This window comes from Maylandia zebra, linkage group LG17 (assembly GCF_041146795.1).
Source record: "Maylandia zebra isolate NMK-2024a linkage group LG17, Mzebra_GT3a, whole genome shotgun sequence".
In the NCBI taxonomy this organism is placed as follows: domain Eukaryota; kingdom Metazoa; phylum Chordata; class Actinopteri; order Cichliformes; family Cichlidae; genus Maylandia; species Maylandia zebra.
Genome location: NC_135183.1, coordinates 7,152,199 through 7,177,982, shown reverse-complemented (window position 1 = coordinate 7,177,982; position 25,784 = coordinate 7,152,199). Strand labels below are relative to the sequence as shown.

Sequence of the window (25,784 nt, the reverse complement as noted above, 5' to 3'; positions counted from 1 at the left end):
CTTTTCCTTTCAGAGCCTTTCAGAGGTCTGTCCTCTGGCGGCGTCTTACATAAACATGACTCCTTGTCAACCCAAAAAAATCTATCTTGTCTGATTTCCTTTCTGATCTCAGGAGGTCTTGGATAATAGTTTGCATTTTAAATAGTAAGGGGTGGCATTAAACTACAGTTACGATACACAAGAAGAGGGGACGCACAAAGCACGTAACAAACAAGATTATATGATCCACAGCAACAGGATACCAGTGTTTGAGAAAGAAAAAACAAAAAACAGGTTAGACCAGATCATATAGTTGCACCTGTATGTGGGTATTTACATATAAAGAAAATATGAATACAGCTCATAAGTCAAATTCTACCTCTTCCTGGTTTGGCAGTGCAAAAACAACAACATTGGCTCCATCCAGGTCAGCCGTGCCATTGGCCAGAAAAGAGGCAGGAGGCGGGAGTGAGAGAGAGCGTACCTTAGTTACAAAGTTACCTATTAACTGGATGTTCTCGGAAGCAGCTGCTGAGCACACCTCGCTCAACCTTTGCATAACATTTCTCCATTTCATAGGGAAGGCAGGAGAAAATGTGGCTAAGGTCGACATGAAATGTGCGAGCCACGGAGATCTACTCTGACAGGTGACCAGGTAAGGCTTTAAATCAACAGCTTGTAGAAGAGAGAGGTAGCCAGTGTCTTCCACACACTGGGATATGTGTTTTGGTTTGGTTGTGAACTGAGACAAGGAATTATATCTGAACATTGTGCAACAATATCACAATGGGAGAAATTTAAATAAATAAATAAATAAATAAATAAATAAAATAAGGAGTATTTAGCTGTTCCAAAACCATGAAGTGTAACATACTTTTATTTACAACTCAACTGGTTACGACTGAAGGAGGAGGACTGGCAATGCGTGCCTGAATGCATTGCCAGAAAAATCCAAAGTATATCAAAAAATAATATGGTTTTCATTAACAGTGGAAATCAGTAACATATTTTTTTTTCCTGCAGTGGAGTCATTTAGTGCTGCAGCAGCTGAAGGCCATTCTTTCTATAGACAGAAAAAACACAATATCAAAGCGTGTTTACATTTCTATGACCTGCACTGCCCTACAAACTGAGCACACAGTGGTTCAGAACTGTGTGCTCACTGCTGTGCTTTATTATTTCAAAGTATATTGTACCATCGAAAATGAGTGCATCTGCACCACCTTCAAAATGTACAAAAGCAATAAGCAGTATTTCTGCTGTGTGTAGTTCCTACAATACTGTTTGTATTGGAGCCCGGGCTCCGAATAAAACACCACAGGCTTGGTAAACTGTGAGCTGTAGGACTTGTCAGCACCGAGTTCTCTGCCAAAGAGAGACAGCAGAAATTGTAGCCAAGTCAGGTGAGGATTAGCTTTAGTTTTAGCTAAGGTTTAGCTAGTGGCTTTTACCCAGCTGTCACTGTAAACGGGAAAAAAGAAGAAGACTTTAATGTTTAACATATGACAGCAGCTAAAAGAGTTCATATCTCAAGAAAACAACCCCAACAACAGCAAAAACATTTTAACCGATATAATAAAAACTCAAAGATCCTAAGGAGTTTGATGCCGACCTTTAACCAAAGGTGAATGTAAAGGTTTTGGAGCAGGTACGTTTTATCTCAGTGATTTGTTTGGGTAAAATTATAACCTTTAAGAGAACAGTCAAACACTACAACCTTTAAACCCTTTCTCCCACTCTGTAGTTGCTACTCATTTTAAAGCTACTCAAACCTTTACCTTATTTCGCATGAAGTCACGGCAAAATGGCACACAATTTATGAACTCTTTTACTCATATAGTGTCCGAATGACCCTTGCTGAATACTCACTGACATGTTTTCCACCTGCTGTTTTTACCCCAAACAAAAGAACACCATTAACGGCTCTCTCTCTTTTAAACAGCACATGTCTATAATTTCCCACTTTAAATGTGTGGAGTTTCATTAAGGAAGTGTTAAAAGTAACTTTAAAATATCAAATAACGTAGTTTTTGGTCTTGCTGCAGGTTGATTATTATCTTTTTAATTAGCCATCCCTAAGCTTGGGTTTATTCTTTGTGTGGCTGAGGCTTCTCTGTTGACACTGCCATTATTCCAGGACCAAAAGACAAAAACCAAACATGTCATTTGCGAGTTCATTTAAGCTATTATGATCTTGGGTATAGTTAGACAACGCCAGCACAATACACTAATCATTTTTCAGGGCGTAGCTTTCATACTTCCAGTATGTGAGTTAAATAATCAGGCTAATAAACAATGTCTCTGCCAGCTGTTTTTAAACCCACTGCTCAATTAGTTCTTGTGCCTATCATCACAGACAAACAATAGCATGGCCTGACTCCTCCACACATTTACAAAGGAAGACAAAAATACAAAACTTGGCAGTGGGATAAGAGGCAAAGGGGGAGGCCTGCACGCTGCACTGTGGATTGTTGGGGTGAGGGTCACCCAGAGGACGGCTTGTGGTTTGAATATAAATATCGGTGATTATTTCAGCCAGGCAGAGAGCGTAAAGTGTGAGCTGAAAAGTAAATCCATTTTTGTGATAAGTGCTTATCAAAAAGCCTGTTTTTCATGTCTGATTCTGGCTCGCTGTTACATAAGTTGAAAGAAGTTTACCATATAATTTGGTGTCACCTCCTGTTGCGTAATCAGATTTGAACGCATCAAACCGCTTACAGTTAGCCTTTTCAAAGGAGCCTCATCACACTCCGTGAGCGGAACATAATTTTGATGTTTAATTCAGTTTGATGACAGGGAGAGCATTTCACGCCCTCTGGCCATCATTAGCGTCTACAAACTGACGCTGGACTCACAATTTGGAGAGGTGAAACAAAGTAAGGCTGCAAAAAACTGGCTCCTTGCGTTTGAGAGTGATATTCAAACACAGGCGCAAATGCAGCTTTTTCACAGACGCAACTTCGCATACAAGCACAAACAAATGTACTGCGGCAGTGCGCAGTCACACTCTGACACACATATTCTTGGCTCCGGGTTGATGTGTATGTTTTGCTACGCCTGTGTGAGGACAGAACGGGAAGAGATAAAGGCAGCTCTGTCGGTGTGTTTACAGCCAACACTGCTGAAGAGAATAGCCTAAGAAGATGAAGGGGAAGTCGCCTAATGGCCACAGCTAAGGAGCTGGAGCTCTCTTGCTGTGAAAAATCACCTCAGAGCCAAGAAAGCGAACAAGAAACTTTAAGCACGCCCTTTAAAACAACCACCACTATTTTGGGGGAAAGAAAGACACTGTAAATTCGTCTTTACATCTTTATAAACCATAGTTGATTTGAACTTTTTTTATGAAGCTGGTACAGGAACAAAGTCATAAAAACCAAAGTCATAGTTGTCACATTGTGGGAACCAATGTTCTGCGCTCTTCCTGTGAACTGTGGCGGAGCAGGTCACCCAGTCACTAAGGCCTAATTTCAGTGGGTCAGCCTTCTGAATAAAATCAGGCTGCAATATTCATGACTACTCCAGCACTTCCCATCACTGCTGTCTATAAATCAGTCCAGCCAATTTGCAAACCAAACCAAGATGCATCAGTTTGGTTTGCAAAAATTAATTTAGATGTTATAACAGTTACAGTTTACATGTTGATTTTTTTTTACTGCCACTTAACTGCTTTTTCTACAGTCACACTAGTGGAAACAGTGGTTCATCTGTGGCAATGTGATAAAAATAACAAATCTGTTGTTGTATAAGAATATAGAAATTCACATTCACATTAACTTGCCCACAAAAAGAGAGGTAGCCCCTGCAAGACAACGATTTAACTACAAAATAGCATAGGTGCTTATCAACCATGTTTTTATATAGGAATACACCCAGAATCCAAGAGGTTGGCAAGCGGTTGCGATGCATCTATTGCAGAACAACTCCCAAAGTGTAACATTAAACGCTAGGTGACAAATCGTCGGTGTATTATCCTTTTGGCCACCCAACACGTCCCTATATTACAAGTTCAGAAAAACTAGGAAACATGAGAACCTTTTGAAATGAATCTACACATGTACACTTATTTTACTTAAATCGCTTTGGAAAACACTATCTAACATGATTAAGGTGGTGGTCATGGTTAGGGCTGAATTGCACAGCTGGAACGTGTGTTACCGTAGGAGCGTCATTCTATTCGATTTCATCCACAATATCACCTTTCCCGTTCCCATGGAACGCTTCCGGACATGACAAATCGTCGGTATATTACGCGTCGGGAGTGAGAACAGGCTGTGCAGATAGATGCATCGCAGACAAGCTGTGCTCATCAGTGCAAACCAACCCAGATCAACTGGAATGTTATGACAATTTGTCTGCAATTATAAATTTGGTGGCAATACTTGCAAACCTTTTCTAATCTGTATGAGAGTAACTGTAGTCCATCTGAGACACAGTGATTATGTGGAAACAAGACTGCCTTCCAACAGGCAAAGGGCAATTGCCTTGTGATGTAAAGTGTCAATACAGTGTTGCTTCTTTTATTTAACTAAGACACATTTCTATATTTATAGTGAGCTATAAATCTATCTACAGTCAATATAAAGGTTTTTAGCAACCCCCCCCCCAAAAAAAAAAAATAAAAAATAAAAAATGTTATGATCTAAAATCTAGATCACAAACATAAACATATACTGTAGGTCCTAGTAAAAAACAGTTAAGAATGGACATCACGGACAAGAGCAAAACTTATTTGACTGCATTTTTGCAGCTCCAGTGTAAATACAGGGGGTCAGCCCGTAGTGCTGTGCATGCAAATATGAGTCTACTTTGCAAATAGCTGTGCATAAAGGTTCTCTTGTGGACGACAGGTTTGTATTTGCATTAAGAACATCGCTGATATGCTACTGTCAACAAAATACAACAAGTGGAACAAGCGAGTTCCTGAATGTAAGCAGAACACGGGGGTTTATAATCCAGTGCGCGTTGCCAATTCTGGAAATATGATGATACATTTGACAGCTGGTTAGCTAATTTTTGGGGGGAAAAGTGGGTGGAAACGCCGATTCTGGCTCTGTAAGGGAGGATCACACGTGTATTAATAATGTGTTTGTTTCATTTCATAAAAGCAAGATTTGTTTTATCGCTTTAAAAAATTGTGATCTTTGCAGACATCAGTAGAGAGTTCTGGCTTTCAGCCAAACTAGGCAGGCTGTTCCCCATTTCTTTTTGCTACACAACACAAATGGAAGTGAAGTCCCAAGATGCTGCACTTTTCCCATGTGGCTCAAATTAGATGGAATTTCCTCTCAGCACTGATTTTCCATGAAATTCCATTTTAATTTTTCTATAATAAACAACAAATGTAAGATCTTCTTGCCCATTAAGTCTGAAGTTTTGTAGGAAGCTGTTAAACATGCAAAGTTAAGATTCCTTCACACACACACTCACAGATTACTCATTTTGCCAGTGTTTTGTGTAGCATAAAGGAAGGGTTCTACAGTATGTGGGACTTCCTGTTTGTGACACACTTTTCCTATTGTGCATGATATCCTCCTGATTTCCTGACAGCCCGTGCTGAGTGATAATTTCAGTATTTAAAAGAACCTTTAAAAGAGCTTCCTTTAATGATGAAACACTCACTCTCCATAGATACTTAGTGAAATATTTAAGCCGTTTGATTGTTCAGTTTCGTTTTGTGTGGCTTAGTTATGAAATATGCATTTAATGCCACAAAGATTTCAAAGCACCAATGCACATGGGTATCGTTTACTGGTAATCTACATAACTGAGGAGCTTTTTTCCCCAGTTTTGTAAGATGCCTTTGTAGGAAAGTGTGTAAAATAAAAATATTCATGCTTCTTTTCTTCTCTTTTCTACTTTCTCCAGATCCATATGTAACTACAGCAAGAGGTCTGTAGCTCATATTTCATTGCATGCATAAACCGATTACGATACCAGCACCATTCAGCTGGTACTGAACTGAGGCCTCCCCCCCAGTCACTCAACCTTGCCGCCAAGCGGCGCTCTGAAAGTTAAACTCCTCACTAGTCAACAGACAACTAACTCCCTCATCTGGGGAGATGCCAGCCCTACAACATCACTTCTGAATCCTACAGTGGCTTTAATTAGATCAAGGCAATATAACACAAACCACTGAAAAGTGCCAGCTTCAATTAAAAGGAGTTCAAGGGTCTGCTGGCTCTTGTCGAAAGAGAGTGACATATGTGTTTGACACGCCTGCAGTCCATGGTTTCACGCTTGAGTTAATGGTGCCGCAAAGCAAGAGGAAAGCCTCATTCATCAAGAAGCAAACTGAACTACAAAGTGGAGGTCTCTTTCTAGAAGAGGCTGTACAAATAAGAGGCAAAGCTAAATGGAACCATCACTAAATGACACAGCTTTACCAACAGCAGCAAAAAATGGTAAGAGTTCAGTTGTTTTAGTAATGTCAGATAGAACGTTTATCAGCAGGAAATTTGTCTCTGCATCTGCTCTAACGGCAGAAGACAGTAAATACAGTTCCCCATAGTTGAAGCTTAATGCGGGTATCTGGGTTCTTTCCACAGTTGTGCCACCTCAAAACCACACTGATTAACTGGAATGGGACTCCTTGTCTTCTCTTACAGACACTTTGACAGCCAAACAGACCGGTCACAGCTGGGAGTTCTTCGTGGCCGTCCTCGTCGCAGCCATCTTGGTCACTGTTATTATTGCCATTATGGTTAAATATCAGGTGTTTCGGCGCTTCCTGGCGAGCTACAGACACACGCGGCTGAGGGAGAGTGATTCTATTAGCCACTGTGACCCATCAGGTTTGCTTTTTATGAATTCAATTTTAGAGATTACTGCATGCTGACATTTGTTTGTATGTTCAAAACCGAAAGCCGAGCCAATGCCCAGAGTACATTTAACATCTATAAATTCATGCAACAGATTGGATAAGAAAGCATTACACAAGAAAAATAGCAATATGAAAAAAGTGTACTTGTGCTCATAGTGTGCTTTGTTACAGCCTAAAGCATTTTTTTTAAAATCAACAATAGACCAAAAGATTATGTGTATGATGAATGACAGGAATTATAGGCTACCTCTGCAGTTAGTGTTAGCACTACAGTGGTTTCCAGCTCATTGTCTTTGTTTTCCGGCCCTGCTGCTTGTGGACAAAATAAACAACCAGCTCCTGTAGATGGTCAGAAATTAAAAGCAGATAAAAACAGAAGCAGTCCTTAGAAGCTGGGGGAGACCAAAACGCAGCACAACAATGACTAAATATCTGAGTTTAAAAAGACAAAAACACTACTGGAGATCAGTGTCCAGTGCTGTGTTCACAGTGCATTGAACTGCCTCCAAGTGGAAATGAAAATATCATCTAAGCCAATGAACACATAACAACACGGCAACAATTAATTTTTGTACTTCGGATGCCATGTCCTGGCAAATAGCTTGCATAATGTTTCCAAAAATGAGAAATGCTGACTTACAGTTGAAGCAAAACCAGACTGCACAATTATCTTTTGAAAATCTTTTATTAGGCTTTTATTAGGCTGCAGGAGATCTTCTGTTTAGAAGAACTGTGTCTTTAAGAGCTAATACAGCAATTAAGAGCTCATAGAAATTGATACCTCAAATCCAAAGCCGTCTGCGCTCTGTTGACTTACTCGGCGAGTCTTTTTATATTTGCAAATGCTGATAACATGGTTGGACAGAATGACTTACCGGACTTGGTTTCTAATGATTCTTGGCTGTGGGTTTTTTTATTTGCTCTCTTCTTCTTTTCTCATTGTTTTCAGGCCTGGAAGTGGGGTTTACCATGCACGGAGGACGTGGAATGCATCCTCACTGTATGCCTCCAGTGAGCGAGGAGGATGACGACGGCTTCATTGAGGACAACTATATCCCGACAAGTGAGAGACAGAGGGCCGAGAGAGCGGCCGAGAACATAGAAGAGGACACGGAGGAAGAGATTTATGACAGTGAGTTTAGCATTGGTTAGAAGGGATGTCTCCACACCTTCTGAACCACTGTTCTGGTATTTGGGCCAGAAGTGAGCTATCCGTTTCACTCCATCTGATCCTTTTCCATGGGTTTTCATAGTTTCTATCTCAAAAACTGATCCTTGGTTAACAACTGATTAGATGCATAAAGATAAAAAAAAATCCATTATTTCTGGAGAGCTTGGAAAGGAATATCCTGATGTCAAGCGCATTATCATGGCAGTAGTTCTCAGTGTGGGAGAACATTTCAACATGTTCTTATGAGAATAGGCTTGCGTTAAAAACACATATCATGGAAACTGCTGGATTTTTGAAAATGTACTTGAACAAATCTCCCATTAAAAAAATAAGTAAATTTTGTTTAAAAAAAACAAAACAAAACAAAACAAAATGTAAGTATACCTTTAAAAAAAAACGTAGGTACACCTTTTTAAAAAGGGAAATACACCTTTGTTTTTGTTTTGTTTTTTTGTAAAAAAAAAGGAAGTATACCCTGTTTAAAAAAAAGAAAAATAGGAAGTACGCCTTCAGCTTCAAAAGCTACTATTTTTCCTGTTAGCAGGGATAGCCAGTCTCTGATATCAGCTTCATACGATTTTCTTGATCACTTGTCCTTTCAAAATTCTCAATTACCTCAGCATCATTTCAAAGATTTTTTCCCCCATTCCAGAACTCCGTTTATTTCTCTTCATTGGTATATTTGAGAGTGTGCTGAGTTCTATTCCCCCTTTACTCTAATGGCCTCAGGTCATAGCTGAATCAGTGACTGATTAGTGACAAGCTGCCTAATTTGTTAGGCCTTAGTGTAACACAGTATAGATGTACAGCTTCCTCTCACGCCTCTCATGCAAAGCTGCATTTGGTGTGGGAAACATAGCTAAGCCAGTTTTTTTAGCTGATTAACTGATTACTTGATTTGATTTGATAGCACGGATTATTAATTAATTAATCGTATGCCGACGCATAGCCATAGTTAAGTAAGACTGACAACAAGAGCATACATTGCTTTGCTCAGTGAGAGTACTTTAAGTACCATGTACTGTACAACACTTGCACCGTTTTCTTTTAAAATGTTTTTTCTGACTTTCATTGTAATAATTGTATGGTTTTGGATGTTGCCTTACAAGAAAATTACAAGAGTCATATCATTCATTTGTGCTGTTACGGTACATTATTATTATTATTATTATTATTATTATTATTATTATTTTTAATCTGCCACAGTCAGTTTTTTTAAATTAAATTGTACTGCAGCTCACATATATCATAAGCAGTACTTGCAGTTACTTTTCAACCTTTTGAATCCTGTTTTTAAGAAACTGCACTGAGATGTGTACACAAAGTCAGCTAGACCTCAATAAATATCTACCTGTAAGTGAAACCCTTGCTGCATTGTCATGTATTTTCAACTGAAATCTGTCGGGGTTATTTCTGAGGGCTATTTCTCCACCATTAATTTGTGTATTTTGCTTGTCTCACTGGACACAGAATGGAATCATTACACTCACCTGTCCATTTAAACTTTGCGACGATGCTATAAACAACCATAATAACGCCTGAAAGTGCGCCTCGAGCAGAGGCCTGCAGCGCTTCGGATCCCAGGAGACGACGCCGATGATGAGAGGGGCTGACAGGTCTGTGAAGCTGTCAGCCGAGGCACCCGGAAACACGGCGTGTAAAGTTGACACCGAAACCGGAAAAAGACGATCTCGCCTTCAAAATAAATGGATAATTGAACGTTGTTTGCTATGATGGGTGTGTCTCATGTCTTAGAAACCCCCCACCCACGCACCCATCACTACCATGCCAAAAATCAAGAAAAAATAATGACTAAATAATACTTATAATAATATTACCACTCCCATTAATCATCACTTTTCCTTTCATTCAGAAAAGGTTAAACTTATTTTTTACGCTGTTTAATCTATAGATATAGATCGTCTTAATGTCACAGTAATGTAAATCAGATGGCAGCCTATTCCTGCAAAATTATTGTGGGCTGTGGGAGTAGAAAAAACGAAACCATTAATATTTTTAAAGTAATGTGCCACTGAATGTATTATTTATGAAGAACAGAAACATTAAAATATGATTTGCTTAAGGTATTTGGAGTTATTTATTTAAAAAGAAAATAGCCGGAAGTCGTATTTCCGTGACAGTAGCTAGCTTGATGCTACGATCCGGAAAAGCAGCGAGTTGCAGCGAAACGCGTTGACTGTGCAGTGTGGAGGAGAGGAGGAACGAGGATGATGGGAGCGAATCGTATTCCACTCAAGTGACCCATATCTTACAGTAGACCCAGATATTATTTAGCCTACTTCTTGTTCTCGAGGATTTTTCTCCGTGAAGATGTCGGCGTCAGCGATATTTATCCTGGACCTGAAGGGAAAGGTAAGTTTGTGGCGACTTGTTGGTGAGGAAGTTGACATTATCAACGCAGCACCTGCCTCAAGATAGTCAGTTTGCCAAGAAAGTCGCACAGGATATTTTCATTTTTATTGGCGTAATCTGCAGCTGTACATCACATGCCGCATACACTTTTCTTTGTCGAAAACTCTTTGCTAATTTAACTCTGAACCACCCGTACAGAGCAGACAGGAAGAGAAGCTCAACTTGTCAAACTCGTTTCACCAATGTTCAGTATACACAGAGGGCTTGTTCTTGTGCAGCGATGCAGCCTTTATTGTACGTGATGTGTCCTATTTCGAGGTCTAAAACTTTACCTTGGGCAGCCCTTACATGCCATGCAATAAACCGTACAGTGGTTAGTTTAAAATAATGGGGATATGTGTGTGGACATGAGGATGACATACATTAGAAATACATCTTAAGAGACAAACTCAAGTGAAATGCTTGAGGGTTAGTGATCTCAAGGTGAAAATGTCATTTATTTGTAAATTTGTACTCATCAGTTAATTTAGCTGGGTGCCTTACAAAAAATCTGCAGTCCTAAAAGTAAGGATTTGTCACTTTTATGTATTTCATGAATACTTATTTGATATTATTATTATTACATAACCTTAATCAGTCCAATCTAATAATTTCAACCATAAATGTCATAAAAAGCAACTACCCACAGCAAAATGTGATGTTTTTAGTTGATCTAGTTTGTTTGGGTAGCTTACAAACCCATCACTGTTTTGGTTTGCTCTCGTAAAAGCCTGAGAAAACCTGCTAACGTTCACATTAGGAGACAAGTCTCAAGTTTATTTATTATTTTTGCAAAAAATATACTTATTTTTATGTTGATCATCTTACCAGAATACTGAAACACCTGATTTAAGTGTTTCAGTTCTAACATGTGTGTAAGTTTAGTTAGACAAAACAAGTAACAAGTATCTGTAACCATAATGCTAGGCTTGGTCTACCACCTGACCAAACTATTTTAGTGATTAAAATGACAGAGTGTGGTAAATTTTGACCCTATTATGTTGTATAGACTTCCTATTGTGTTTGTTGTAAATATACTCTCTCCTTTATCTATGACAGCTATTCTAAAATGGTTTAATGTAATTATAGTTTTACAGTGATTTTTCTGCAAGAGGATTGGAGTTAGTTTCAGGGCTCCTGCTACTCTAGACCTAATAGCTGTGCTCCAGTGTAAAACATTAAAATGTGGTGATTAAAGTGGAAAGTAATGATAAAATAATTTTGAAAAAGCAATATTGCTAAAAATGGTTAAACTAATGCATAAATATATATATTTGTTTTTAGGGTCTGTTGATGAGCCTGGAAAAGACCTTTCCATTATCCTTGCCCCACCGGCAGCCTATTTCCCGGAAAAACACTATGAAAAGCTGTACACATTCACAGTGGGAAACATTTTTAGGATTATAAATATCACAATGTTACATATAAATATACAGCTGGAATTATAAATGACCCCAATAACTCATTAAAAGGATAAGACTATCTTCACCATGTATTTTCTCTAACCGTAACTTATTCTTAGGACAATGAAACAGTGTTTGTGGAAATGATACTGAAAGTCATGAGGATCATAAATGACGCAGTACTTGCTGTTTTCATTAATTTTTGTATTTTTTTAAGTATTTCTACAATTTCTTACTACTTCATATGACTCTATTAGCTTGTAGAGTTAATTTATGTGGGGCCAAAAAAAAAAGAATTGTTGAAGAAGCCTTATATGCTTGACAACATTACCCATTAGGGAGAAGGATCAGTCCCATCGTTGCCTGGATGTCTTATCGTACAGAATAAAGGTTTTCTCTTTCCCTCTCTTGCGTTCTATCCATCTATCTCTGCCCTGAAGCAAATCAGTAGTATCTCTTTGCCTTCAGTCTTCACCCTCTCTCTGCCCTGACTAGATGAGGTCCTCTGTTGTAGCAGAAAATTGTGAAACAAATCTGAGATGGAAAAAAGCATGAGAACAGTCCCAGTGACACTGTAGATAAAAAAATAATATTAAGGTTGTAGTCATTAACCCAAAGCAGTTATGGATACATAGGTAACCTGCTTAACTGTACAAATCCATAGACCTTTTGAACTATTGCTACTGCAGAAGTCTGTTGCATTTTTGTGTTTTCAAGTGTGCCAACCTACCCCAAGCCCTCGGTGCCTCCTCATGGGCGCTAGACTGCACTTGCTGGGTAGACCTAAATGTCAGGCTATTGAAATCAGCATGGCATCATTTGTTCTCTGTGATTCCCAATAGAATTTTTAATGAGCGAACATGCTCAAGCTGACTTTTTGGGTTGTAATGAGTAATGGCAGATTCCAATAGCTGGAGGCTAACATCTTCAGACATATAGTATATTTGCTCAAGGGGCTACAGCTCTTAGTTTTTGTAATATATATTCAATTATGTTGGACAATGCACATTCATCAACATCATAAGGGTAATGTGCAAAGACTGACTCATTTCGATTAGCTTTTTGTTTAATTGTTTAATTTGTTTAATTTAATTGCGTCCACCATGAATCCCAATTTAATTATTTTCATACTGGTTGATTTATCCATCTGTCCATCCATCCATACATCACATCCTCTATGACTCGCACCCACTAAGAGTAATGATTTTGGGGAAGGTTACACCCTGCACACCTTGGATACCGGTCTTTTGCAGGAATAACAAAGAGAGACAGACAACTATTCACACTCACTTTCACACCTATTGCCAATTTAGAATTGCCTGTTAACCTAACCCATGGATGTCTTTGGACCATGGGAGGAAGCCAGAGTACCCAGAAAAAGGTTATGCAAGCACAGGGAGAATATGCAGGCAGAAAAGACTACTGGAGGGATCACCTTCAGGATTGTTTTAGATACATTCCATGACCCTAGAGGATGAATGTGCATGACTTGGGTAATACACATTTTGCTAACAGTGTAACAGTTTGTGGACTAACTTACAGCTGGATCACATTTGTAATTTAGTCACTTATTTAGATGCAAAACAAATGACATTCTCATCATCATCTGCTTGTGTTGGGTATCATATTAGCATGCTGACACACTAAACTGTGATTAATATAGTAAACACTGTACCAGCTAAGCAGAAGTACGAGTTTGATAGAGCTGCCACTGTAGACTTAGTCTTATTGGACAAAGAATGCTGCAGCTGCAACAAGCCCCCTTCTCGAGGCCCTTTGAGTATTAACAATATTTAATGGTTGCAGTTGATGGACCAACTCAGTGGTGTCTTTTTGTACTTTTCAATGGTTCATTATTTCAGCTACAAGTTGTGTACTGTTAACTACTAGCAGCTTTGAAACGTCATTCAACATTTTCTACATAGAAATTTATTTTAGTACAGGAATTTATCTCATAGTCAGATTGAACTTAGTGGGCTTAGTGTAATTTACAAGAGGGTTGATGGGTGACACAAACTGTTCTTGTTTTTTTTTGTTTTGTTCCTGTTTGCCTTCCGGTCATACGGCCCAGCGAGGGGTGTCTGTTGCCATGTTTCTTTAGAGGTTAGCAGTGAGTGCTTTCTATTGATTTCAAACATTGAAAACAGTCATTGATTGGCTTGTGTGACCCAGTAACAAACTCCCATCAAATCCCCACAGCGATTTTCCCCAGCTGATTATGTTTTATTTCATTTATTTATTTTTTAAGACCACTGATGGTTTTAATATATAATACTTTGTTGTGCTGGTAAAAGCCAATTATAACGCCAAGAATTGCCTTTTGTCTTGTAGATTAAACAAAGAATGGATCAGCACATGTAATTCACTTTATAATAGGGCTAATTGGCTGTATTTTATACTTCAGTTTTTATATTATGCTTCCATTGTTCTTATTTCCTTTTTAGTTTTTTCCTTTTGTTCCCACTGAACAAAAAAACATTTCTTGGTTTTGAAACGATTTAACTAAGTTCTACATAAAGATTTTTAGCTCTCTGTCACAGTTGAATGCCATTTAAAACAATTAGATATAAAAAATATTTGTGATGCACGTTGATATTCCAGCAAAACTTCCCAAACTTTAAGCAGACACTACTGCGGGTTAACTTGAAGGGGATACATTCCCACTTGGTTGTAAAGAGACCTGGATTATTAAGTAGCAGTGCTTTGCTTTGGGGCATGAAATATGCTAACTGATTGGTTCTCTGCTGAAAACAGTGCAGCACTGCTTGTTTTTCTGGAAATACGAGTTTAACTGACACACGTTTGAACCATAGTGGCACGGCAGTGATATGTTGACACTTCCGTTTCCTAAAGGTGATATAAAAGTTTTTACAAGTCATTCTTATGATTGGCACCATTATTGTTACCACAGACTAGTTATTTTCAGAATCATCATAATCGGATGATGTGAAATGTCTCTCAGATGCAAATTTGGTGGGTTTTCTTTTGTGTTGTTTTTTTAAAGGTGGACATCAATGCACTAAAAGAGAGAATTACACAGAGGAAAATTGGTGGATAAAGCAGTCAATAAGAAGCTCGTCACAGCTCATCACAGTAAATGAAAAGAGTGATAAACTTTCTTCGTCTTTTATTGATTTATTGTCTCAAATAGAAATTAACTTCAGCCAACTTGTCAAGTATGTGCACATTGGTTGTGTACGGCCAGCGATGTTGGTGGCCTTTTCTTTGCGGTCCACATGTTCTATATGCCATTGTAAGTGCAGTAGGAGGCAAGTGTTATAGTGTTATATATTGGGCTGTTTATACTTTATTTTTTCATTTTTTTCAATTAGAAATTGATACTGTTATATGTAAAACAAAGAAAATAAGTGAATTATCAAATCAAAAATGCTGGACTCAGCAGATGTCTGTATCTTCTGTTGGAAAATCACTGTTGACTAAGTAATTAATTATTCCCCTTTTTGATGCGGTAACCAGAAATGATTATGACCACCACATAGTTAACCTGCTGTTGAGTCAAGTCTGGAACATATGTGTGCCGGTGTTTTTTCCATCAAGGTGTGATTTTTAAAACTGGCAATTCAAAGGACACTCTTCCATGGGCTTTCAATATTGCAGCTCTTTTTTGATATAGACTTGCCTATAGCTCACTCTCTGTCTGGTCACCTCTGAACTGTTGCCTGTGTGTGTTCTCCTCTCATAGAATCTGATCAGTGGCCTGTTCATATCCTTCTTCTCCCCCAGATTACTTTACTTTGCTGGAATGTCCTTTTTTTATTTCTTATTTCCTCCTGTCTTTGTTGCATCTGCCCCTTTGTGACCTTTGTGCAACAGAGGCTCCTCTATTAAAGAAGATGGGAAGCTTTTTGTGTTTGTGTGCGTGCATGCATGTGTGTGTGTGCGTGCATGTGTGTATGCTTGCCATCTAGATCCCTGAAGCGTACAAGCTTTGATCTCTTTCTTCACTTCACCGTGTGCGTCCGGAGAATAGAAAGACTGCTAACTCATCTTGTTATGTTTGTCTGTGTGTGTGTGTCTGTGTGCGTGTGTATGTATGTTTTCATTAAAATTAGGAGGTGTGGTGCTTTCTCTGGGCTGAATGAAGCAAGTCTTGTCATATCTGTGACTAGCATCGCATGCTGATTGGAGATGTTACAACATTCAGCCTTAAGTCTCAAGACAGACCTTGATACAATTACACCCCACCCCCCAGTGTGTAATATAGAACAGATCTGAAAAATGTTCTCAAACATAGTTTAAAACTGCACTTGTGTGATATGAACGTGCGCACTTTTGTCATCATTTTAAATCCTTGACTTACAACAGAGTAAGAAGAGTTTCTGGGTCATCTTTTTCTTGGTTCAGTCACATATTGTTCTTTTTCATGCTGTGTTTTATTTTCATTGTGTCCACAGTGGAGTTTTTTTTCTTCACAAAGGAGACACTGTGTCTTGTGTAGATGTAGCAAATTGGCTTATAAAGTCAACTAAAGCAAAGTCAATATATCAGGATCTCTTGTGACAGTGGTCTGAAAACCCCCCCCAAAAAACAGAATATGTGCAGTCATAATTTTTTCATTTTTTACTTTTAGAAGTTCAATCACAGACATGTACTCACTTAACTAGATTAGTAGCTGTGGTGGGTGTGTAAGCTCACACTCGCCTTTTATTACAAACCGGTTCCAGCTCTTTTTCGATGGTTGTTGAGTCACTGACAAAGAGGAGGACTCAAGGTTCACATTGGGAAAGGTCTGTTAGATGTGTGTTTGCACATTTTCCAATTTGCAACTGTTTAAAAGTGTGTCTGTGAGTGATGGAGGTGCTATTAGTGTTGCGGGTATATAGTGATGAATAGAGTTGTCGTGATACTAGAATTTAAAACTTGATACCGATACCCAGGAAAATACTCAATATTTGACACCTTTTTTTTAATAAAGGAGGAAGGAAAAAATGACAAAAAATCAATAGGGTTTTCTTTTTTTTGGGTAAAGATTAGTACAATACAAATCTAACATCAATCACAATGTTTTTGAGTAGTCTGGCATATAAAGTAATCTAACGTGGTGCAACCCCCCCCCCCCCCAAAAAAAGGACAATAATATTTATAGGTGGTTTGAGGTAGTACTGTGCCTCTCACGACTTTGCACTTTTCTTTACTGATCATCTGATGAAAAACGTATCCTCTTCCTTCTAACTTCAAGCCATATTTTCTAAACTGGGGCTCTAATACACAAAAAAGTGCTTAACCATGCCTATCTATTCTTGATATTATACCAATTGCTTATTATTAGTAAATTGGCTAAACAACAATAGCTGGTTACAAACTAACATTTTGCTTTATGTTGGGTTTGAGTGTCCTAAAAATCCCTCCGATAAACCCTTTAATTTTTTCACTCTTGCATTTATTTGCTAAGGAACAGAGTCCAACAACATTAGATACACTTCAACCAAAGTTTCACTAACACTAGGCTATTAGCAGCTAACAGTGCTATGAGCCTACAGCAGTGCTAATTTTCACTGACTCATCTCTTCTTATTTGACTCCTTTCACAAAGTTTTAAAGCCTTGAGTAAATGGACATGGACACTATTGTCAGCCTACACTTAATGCAGACAAATGGCAGCCAGAGTTGTTTGTCCTACAGTGGCCACCATAGCCAGGATTATGCACTTGAATTGGGAGGGGTAATAAAACAGAACTTGGACAGCTAGTGGAGAAATTTGTCACACTGTACCTTTTAACATTATCCGCTAGCCACAACCTCAATGATGACTTAAGAAATGGCTAATGTTGCTATCTGGTAATTGCAAACATATAAATGGTTAAAGGTATCAATGCGAATGGGTATCTGAACTGATAGTAATTCTTATTAGTTTATTATCACTTAGTATCTTAGTACTGTTTCTTTCAGACATAAAATGAATTTTTATAAGGGAAAGGCTAAGAATTAATGAAAATTTATTTTAAATTTGGTTTTAAGATTGATTTATTTTTTGCCAATTGACAGCAAGGAGGAGAATATACCATAAATGTCTAGTAGGACTTGGGGACATTGCATGCCTTGGCTATCATTTCAAACCTGGAAATCTTCCAACCCTTGCTAAGGTCTGCTCTTATTCTTCTTTCAAGTTGAAAAGTTGGTCATTCATCATTCATGATCAGATACCCATCAGTCCATTAAAACTACAAAGGAGAGATTCAAGCTGGAAACACATTTTGCACATTTCCACAGAGGATGAAAAAAATAAATATAACCCCCATTCAGGAGGTTAGAGGGTTTTTGTCAGCCACTGGCTTCTGTAGCTTCTTTAAGCTTGAGTGCAGGTTTGGTATCTTTGCCAAAAGCTATAAATATTTAATGACAAAGTCCTCTTTAATATCATCCTCTGCCTCTGTATCTTGTGTGTCTTTATGTTACTCATCCAGGTTCTGATTTGCCGTAACTACATGGGAAACATGGACATAAATGTGATCGACCAGTTCATGCCCATTCTGATGAAGAGAGAAGAAGACGCTGAGATGACGCCGCTGATCAGCCATGGCTCCGCACACTTCATGTGGATCAAACACAACAACCTTTACTGTATCCAAAGAGAGTTTACTGCTGCGTGATGTGCTCTGTGGTGCCTGCTAAAACGAAGCCTTCACTGCAGACACTATAAATATCTATGTGAATTCTCCACTTTACCACAGTATAGTTTTCCATTCTGGCTGACATTCCTGCTTTAGTTCTTCAAATGACAGCCCTCCCATCAATCATTTACAGCATGTAATACATATACCTTAATTGCATCTTTCCAGGACAGATCTATATGAAGTCCTGTGTTTCAGGTTGCTTCTGAGCTTCTCCACTTAAAAAATTGAACACAGGTTCACTATGATGTGTTATTCACTGTCTTCAATATTCCACACTCAGTCTTACTTACACATTATTAATTCAGGAACATATTCCAGTTGTTAGTAGTATTCCCAGTGCACTGCATTACACAGCTGAGCTCTTTTACCACCCTGTGGCCATGTTTTTAGTTGCTTGAAAGTCTCACACATTCTGTTAACTTTCAATTATGCTGCATTCGTCTCATAATCACTCCCAGTAAAGAATAAAACATGCCTGCTTCATGTCTTCTAACAGATTAAAAAACGTTTGCCTCTTGTAGATAAAACTTTGTTTCTTAACAGTTTTTTTTTTCAGTGGTGGCAATCACTAAGAAGAATGCTAATGCTGCTCTCGTGTACTCCTTCCTTTATAAAATAGTACAGGTGAGTGTGATGTTTACAGTTCATACTTTTTATTCCAAGGATGGAAAAGTTGCATTTGCATTATGAAGTCGTCTGATTTTCTATGTAGGCAATACATTTGGTTTGATCTATTGATGAAATGCAGGAACAGTTGGTGTTTCTGCACCGACAGTCTTGGTTTTTGGTTTGGGTTTCGTTGTATTTCTTGCAAAGTACTTTGTGACATGTACGGTAAAACAACAATGGCACTCACAGAATACTTCCCTCCCAAACTCTTACATTTATAAGAACGTGACCTGGAGTGGTACCACATTGTAATAGACTCCTTCTTTGATCTCCACCTCTACCTTTCCAACACATTTCAGGAAATATGGCCTAGTAGCTGTTTCGCATAATTCTGCTAGCAGACGGCCAGATAAACAAACAGCTCTTTTCTTGCTAGAGGAATAAATGTAACCAGCTCATTGTATAAATTATTGGAATAGGTCTTAATAAACTGCAGTATTAACCAGTTGACTATGAAGTGTAAGCGTATCTATTTGTTTTTCCCCTATACATATCTTTTCAGCACTGATATATGAAAAGATAATAATAAAAATCTTACTGTGGGATAGTAATAACATACAGTATGTGTGCACTCAATGTAAAAAGTACTGCTCAGCAGCTTGCATAGGATTTTTCATAGTAGCTGTTTGTATTTCTGTTTCTAGGTATTTAAGGAGTACTTTAAGGAGCTTGAGGAGGAGAGCATTCGCGACAACTTTGTGACGGTGTACGAACTGATGGACGAGGTGATGGATTTTGGGTTCCCTCAGACGACTGAGAGCAAGATCCTACAAGAGTAAGACAAATGTCACACAAGTTGACAACAGTCCACAAACCATTGCGCCACGTCTGTTTGTTCAAGTGTAAAAACTCAATACCTCAGACTGGGAAGCATTTTAGATTCAAATAAATAATGAGTCAGCACTTTATCGAAATATGTAAGCATAGACGGAAATACAGTAAATACAATTAGTAATGCAAAAAATACTATACAATTCTAATGAGCTTAAAAGTTAATATTTGGTATGACCACCTTTATTCTTCTACACAGCCTGAACTCTCTTAAGCAGCTTTGTAGTCATTTCTTCTTGAAGGACATTCAAACTCTTCTGTAGATTTTGGCTGCCTTTTTTTTGAAAATTTCGTGCTGAAAATTAAACTTCCGATGGCATTGCATGGCAAAATCTGACAAGCTCTCCAACACCACTGACTGAAATGCTTTCCCAAACCATGTCAGAGCCTCCACTGTTTTTTACAGACAACTGTAGACACAGTAGTATCTCTTGTCCTCCTCTGTACATTCCGATAAAAATTTAAACCAAGAATTTTACATCTGGATTATCACTTCATTAGACCAGTTGTCGCTGATTTTCAGCCCAGTACTTGAGTAATTTGGCATACATTGGCCTTTATTCCCTGTTTCGCTTCCTTAAAAATGGCTTCTTGGCAGCCACTCTTCCATTGAGGCTATAGTGAACAGTAGTAGTTCATCTCTCAGTTCCAGTTTCAGGTCTTTGCTGAATTTCATATTTCCTAAGGACATGGCATGTCTGGTGAAGATATTTTTATTTAATTTTTTTCCTGCCACTTCTTGTTTTGTCCTCCACTTATCCAATTTCCTCACATTTTTGAGGTAATGCTGCATACCATGGCAAGACATACCAGGTTTTTGGCACGTGGTTCTTTGGGAATCACCTTGTTGGTGCAAAGATACCATTTTATGCCTGTCAACCCATATGGAAAAGAAATAGTAAAAACATATATGATTTCATTATATAATTTTTCAAGGGATCTTATATGTGTTTTCACTCTTGTATGCTTTTCATACAAGTTTCATACAAGACAGATACAAACTTTATAAGATTTATATATATCTTTTCCATATGGGAAACTGTGTTATCTTTGGTATCTGTTCTAGATTCAACTGGAGAAATGGGAGCAAATGATGTGTTTTTGCGACAGGCTGCTGGTAACAAAGTGTTACCAAATTTAAAATGGAGTCCGATGGACCGATCCGATATTATGTATCTGTATCGATCCGATACTGACCTAAATTACTGGATCGGATATAGGAGAGAAATAAAAAATGTAATCCGATCCGAAGTATCACAAAATAACCTCACAAAACGCGCTACTTGGCGTAACCCAGCTCAGCGCATCGGAGCAGTATGTGTCACCTGATAGAGCGGCTGTTGTCTGCGAGACATGTCGGTGGTCTGGTGGAGCATTTGGAGCATTACGTGCTTCCAAACCGCGGCATTCCATCTCAAAGAAAACTATCCCAGAGAAGTAAAGTGTGTAAGTGCATCTCTGAATGTTTGCATAGTATTTCCACTTTAAGCATAACAACTGATATATATGGAGCCACAGCTGGACTGGCCATCGGAGTTCCATATTGAGGCGAAAAGGAAGCGATTTGTCCCGTACTTCAGCTAGAATTAAAAAAAGGCACGAAAAAAGGCTGGAGTTATTCTGTCTTTGCTGCACAGCTGCCGTTCTTCTCTCATTCTCTCCCCCTTCCTCCCCTGTTGCTACTTCAATCATGGAACTGACCAATGATCTTTTCTGTCGCAAGTCCCGTCTTACTTGTTTGTTTATCGCCCACTTTGCGCCAGAAAGAGGAGACCAGCGGATAAAGAACAGCTGCTTGATAAGCTGTTGTTAGACTTGATTTAATATTAATTTCTAGTATCAGCTGATGTTTGCTGGAGCCATGGCTGTAAAAGCTGCTGGTCATGATATCCGTTTGGATATGTCGTGAGAGGGAAACATGAATATGAAACCAGGAGATGTCCTTACTGAATCATCAGCTGAACAGTGATGGACAAACAGGTTTACCTGTTATGTGACATGAATGAGTGGAAGGGAAGCTATGAACTGTTTCTGAGAGACAAATAACACCAGGATCCTTTTCTGTGTAGCTGACAGCTGGTAACTGTGCAGGTGCGGATCTAGCAAAGTTTTGCCAGGGGGCCAGGTAGGGCATTAACAGGGAAAGGGGGGCACAAAAAATACTTTTCTTTGTTATTTCATTTAAAATGATGAACTTTTAATAAATAATTATCTGAATCTTACAACCAAAGTGGTCATCTGATTAAATGTATAGAAATCCATTATTGTATATAGTAACTATTAAGTCTAATATACATCAAAGTAATCTATAGTACTTTTTCCTATGGGAAGGTACCATCTGTGCAGTCTGCAATTCTGTTGTAGAAAGATGTTGAATCTATTTAATTATTCTTGAAAAATAATTTATTTCTGTGCATTTGTTTTACACGTGCATTAAATTAAAGTTGATTATGTCGATTAAGCATTGTGAGGTGAAGGGTGGGGGGGGGGGGTAATATTTTTGCTGGGAGTTGGCAAACCTATTAGTTAGGTTGTTTAATATTTCTGCTAAGTACTCTTTAAGATACCAGAATAGGGATGATGGTGCAGCTTTAAGTTTATTAGATTGATCAGTTTTGCTGAACTATAAAATATTTTGGGTGCAGTGTATTTTTTGCATACAAGTATAACAGAATAGCTTTAGTGTTTTGGTTTTTAAAACTTGAGAATGAACAAAATGTAGCAACATATTTATAAAAAAATTGTTTTATTGATTAAAAAATACACTATATCGGATTCATATCGGTATCGGCAGATATCCAAATTTATGATATCGGTATCAGACATAAAAAAGTGGTATCATGCCATCTCTAATATTATGATACAACACTGGTTCATCAACTGAGTTATGTGCAAAAGAAAAAAAAAACATTCCAAAAATGTCCACGTCTGAACTAAAAATGAGTGAAAAAGCAGCCAATGTCCAAAGAAAACTGAAAACCCTCAGAAAGCCTTGAAGGACTATTGCAAAAGAGAAAGCTCCTTGGAGGTAAAATATAAAGAGTGGTGAATAAAGATTTTTGCATGGTACGGTATATTTCTTTGATATTTGTGTTTAAACTATTTTGAAAGTATTAGCTAACCTTTCATTAAAAGAAAAAGGAAAAAAAGACATCATGAGTGGCCAAACGCGACAGTAATAAAATTTTAATGCATTACCTTTGTCATTGCAACACCATCAAACTCTGTCTTTTGATATTTTCTCAGAGAGACACCCAGTGGCAAAACTTACACTCTGTGCAGTGGAAGTAAAAGAGGGCTTGTAGAAATTGCTTTGGTGATTTTATATTGGACAAATGGTGAAACAGTATGGCATTTAAAATGAACACTAATCAGGCTGATGAGGTGAAAGTTACAAACTCTCAAAGGCCATAATTGCTGCATTCCTGTCTGGTTTTAATGTAACCACATTTACTCAAGTGGTACCTGTATCATCCATCAGGGAACAAAACAGGAGTTTTTCAGCGAGGTAACAGCTTCATATTTCATGGTGCAAGTTAGCGGGAGAGAGGGAATGAGAGCAAATGATGATTCTGTTTGAAGTGCTCTAGGCCATTTTTTTTCTTCTCATTCAACTGAGCACAACTGGTGACTAAAATTGTAATGAATGGCTCAGCTTTATACACTGAGTGAAATGAAGTGAAGCCACTGCTATTCTTTGGACCACTCGTGCTTTGTGTTTGAGCTGTACACAGGGTTGTTTTGCTTTTACCCTCCTCATGGCTCCACAGAGAGACTTTTGTTTCCAGGAGAAGGATCAACATTCACTCTGAAGCCCACAGCACCACAGGCACATAGGCTGTTAGTGTGTGCATTTTATTTGATTATTTTATTTTGCTGTGAATATATTGTGCACACAATTTCTTTGTCTTTTTTTTGTTATTGCTATTAGCTGCTGCTGTAACAATTTGTCACCATCTTTATTTACAGGGTGCTTTATCAGAAACTTTCACATTTGCATAGTGTATTGTTTACCTTTTTCATGTTTTATGTGTAGTAATACATGATGGATGTTTAATTTAATGTGGTTTTTTTCACAGAGGTTTGGCTTTGGCTACGTGTGTGTGTGTGTGTGTGCGTGTGCGAGCGCGTGCATGCGTATGAGTGTCTGAGCGTCTGAGCGTCTGAGTACTGCTGATAATTACCAGGCTCCTGTTGGCACTCACACACAATGACACCATCAGCTGGACACACTCAAGACACTCAGACAGAAATCCCTGCTCTTCTCTTCCCCAAGGAGCCATACAGTTGTTGTCTCTCACACACTCTCTCTTTCTCTCTCTCTCTGACACACACACACACACACACGTTCTGTCTCTCTGTCTGCAGGCTACTTCAGTTCTCTGACCTTTTCATGCCCCCAACACTGCTCTTCTCTTACATTTTAACACTATCTACCTGGCAAGAGTATAACTGTGTGTCTGTGTGGGTGGATGCAAGTGTGACTGGAGGGTTGCGCATGCACGTGAGTGAGTTCATGTGTGCACATACGTAGAAATCTTCATCGGCGTGTAGGCGTGTCTGTGTGTGTGTTTCCTTTGACTGCTATTGTTATGCTAATCCATCAGTTTGCTGCCAAATCAGCTTCCAGACCCTTTCATTAGCATTTCTGAGGAGAATCAGGGCAAAACAGAACAAACAGCAAAGCAGCAAAACAATCCGGCGTCAACCCCAAACCCACTTGTCGCCGCCTTTCATCTCTCAGCACTTGCAGACTTTCCTACATGTCAGCATGCATTCAAGACCCGCTAGGTTGGAGGAACTAGGGCAGAAAACACAGAAAAATCTTCCGCCTCAATCCGTCAATCAATCCAAAACTTGTTTATTTGGCACATTTTGTGGATGAGATTAGATAGAAAATTTTGATTTTAAGGGAAAGCAAGACTCTTTTTGTTTAGCAGGATTTCACACAGTTAGAAATCACACAATCTCACAGACAAGTATGTTTAGAACAATCGTAGTTAAATAGTTTTATAATAAGAATAGTAAGACTTAGCACAGAGAGCTGCCAAGAAAATCCTTCAGTTTTGGAGGCTTCACAGCAAGTTTTGTTTATTTTTGTCCTTTTTTGGTGTTGTCTGCTAAAAAAGGGGAAATATTTTAGATGGCATTTTGTGTAATAAAAAAAATACTACATTTAAGCAATATTGTCTCCTTGATGCTAAGAAAAAAGTGTTTATTGCAGGCTTGAAGAACATCTTTTTAAAAAGTTAATTTTCTGGACAGTATTTTTATACGTTAGCCTTTAGAAGTAACACGTCTCCTTACAAGATTACTGCCATTAGCATTAGTCTGTTACTTCACAGTGATACGTGACAAAAGCAACTTGTTGGAGCACTTTTGTGTTACCAAACGTGACAGTACTCTGAAGTCGAGCTATGAAGTATTATTATCCATATACACACAATGTGAATACTTTCAGTGTCAAGGGGATCTTCTTTGCTAGTAAGCAGCTGTGAGGAAAGGGCCAGAGACAGAAACACTGCTAGCACATTAGGGAATTTTTATTTTATTTGTTTTATTGAAAACAAAATGAAACGGCTAATATAATACAATATTTAACAGAAATGGATTGCTTATTAGGAAAAAAAACCCAAGATCACAAAAACAAAACTAAACTAAATGATTGATTTTCAGAATGAACTCATTAGATTAAAGTAGTGTTTAGTACTTTAAGTAGTTACAGTGTAACACATTATGCCCAGCGATTTGATGTACCTGCACTTATAGAACATTGTACTGAAGTCACATTTCTTTTTAACTCTTCACTGATGCTGTGCATTCATACAGCTCACACCCACAGCCAATTTAAATTCACCAGTCAAC

The 25,784-nt window shown here is 38.3% G+C and overlaps 2 protein-coding genes across 2 annotated transcripts in view; both read left to right on the top strand.

Annotated features, from left to right (window-relative positions):
- Positions 1-501: 501 nt before the first annotated feature.
- lg17h1orf210 (linkage group 17 C1orf210 homolog) lies at positions 502-9,333 on the top strand. Its single transcript, XM_004562137.4, has 4 exons — positions 502-634; positions 5,845-6,380; positions 6,585-6,770; positions 7,749-9,333. Exons 2-4 carry the CDS (start codon positions 6,332-6,334, stop codon positions 7,949-7,951), a joined length of 438 nt encoding a protein of 145 aa, XP_004562194.1. The 5' UTR covers positions 502-634; positions 5,845-6,331; the 3' UTR covers positions 7,952-9,333.
- Positions 9,334-10,136: 803 nt separating this feature from the next.
- The window catches only part of ap1m3 (adaptor related protein complex 1 subunit mu 3), a 32,315-nt gene continuing 16,667 nt past the window's right edge, over positions 10,137-25,784 (top strand). The window contains exons 1-4 of the mRNA XM_004562138.3: positions 10,137-10,343; positions 18,210-18,366; positions 18,976-19,043; positions 19,733-19,863. Coding sequence (XP_004562195.1) covers positions 10,302-10,343; positions 18,210-18,366; positions 18,976-19,043; positions 19,733-19,863 — 398 coding nt within the window. The 5' untranslated portion in view covers positions 10,137-10,301. The remainder of the gene's footprint in view (positions 10,344-18,209; positions 18,367-18,975; positions 19,044-19,732; positions 19,864-25,784) is intronic.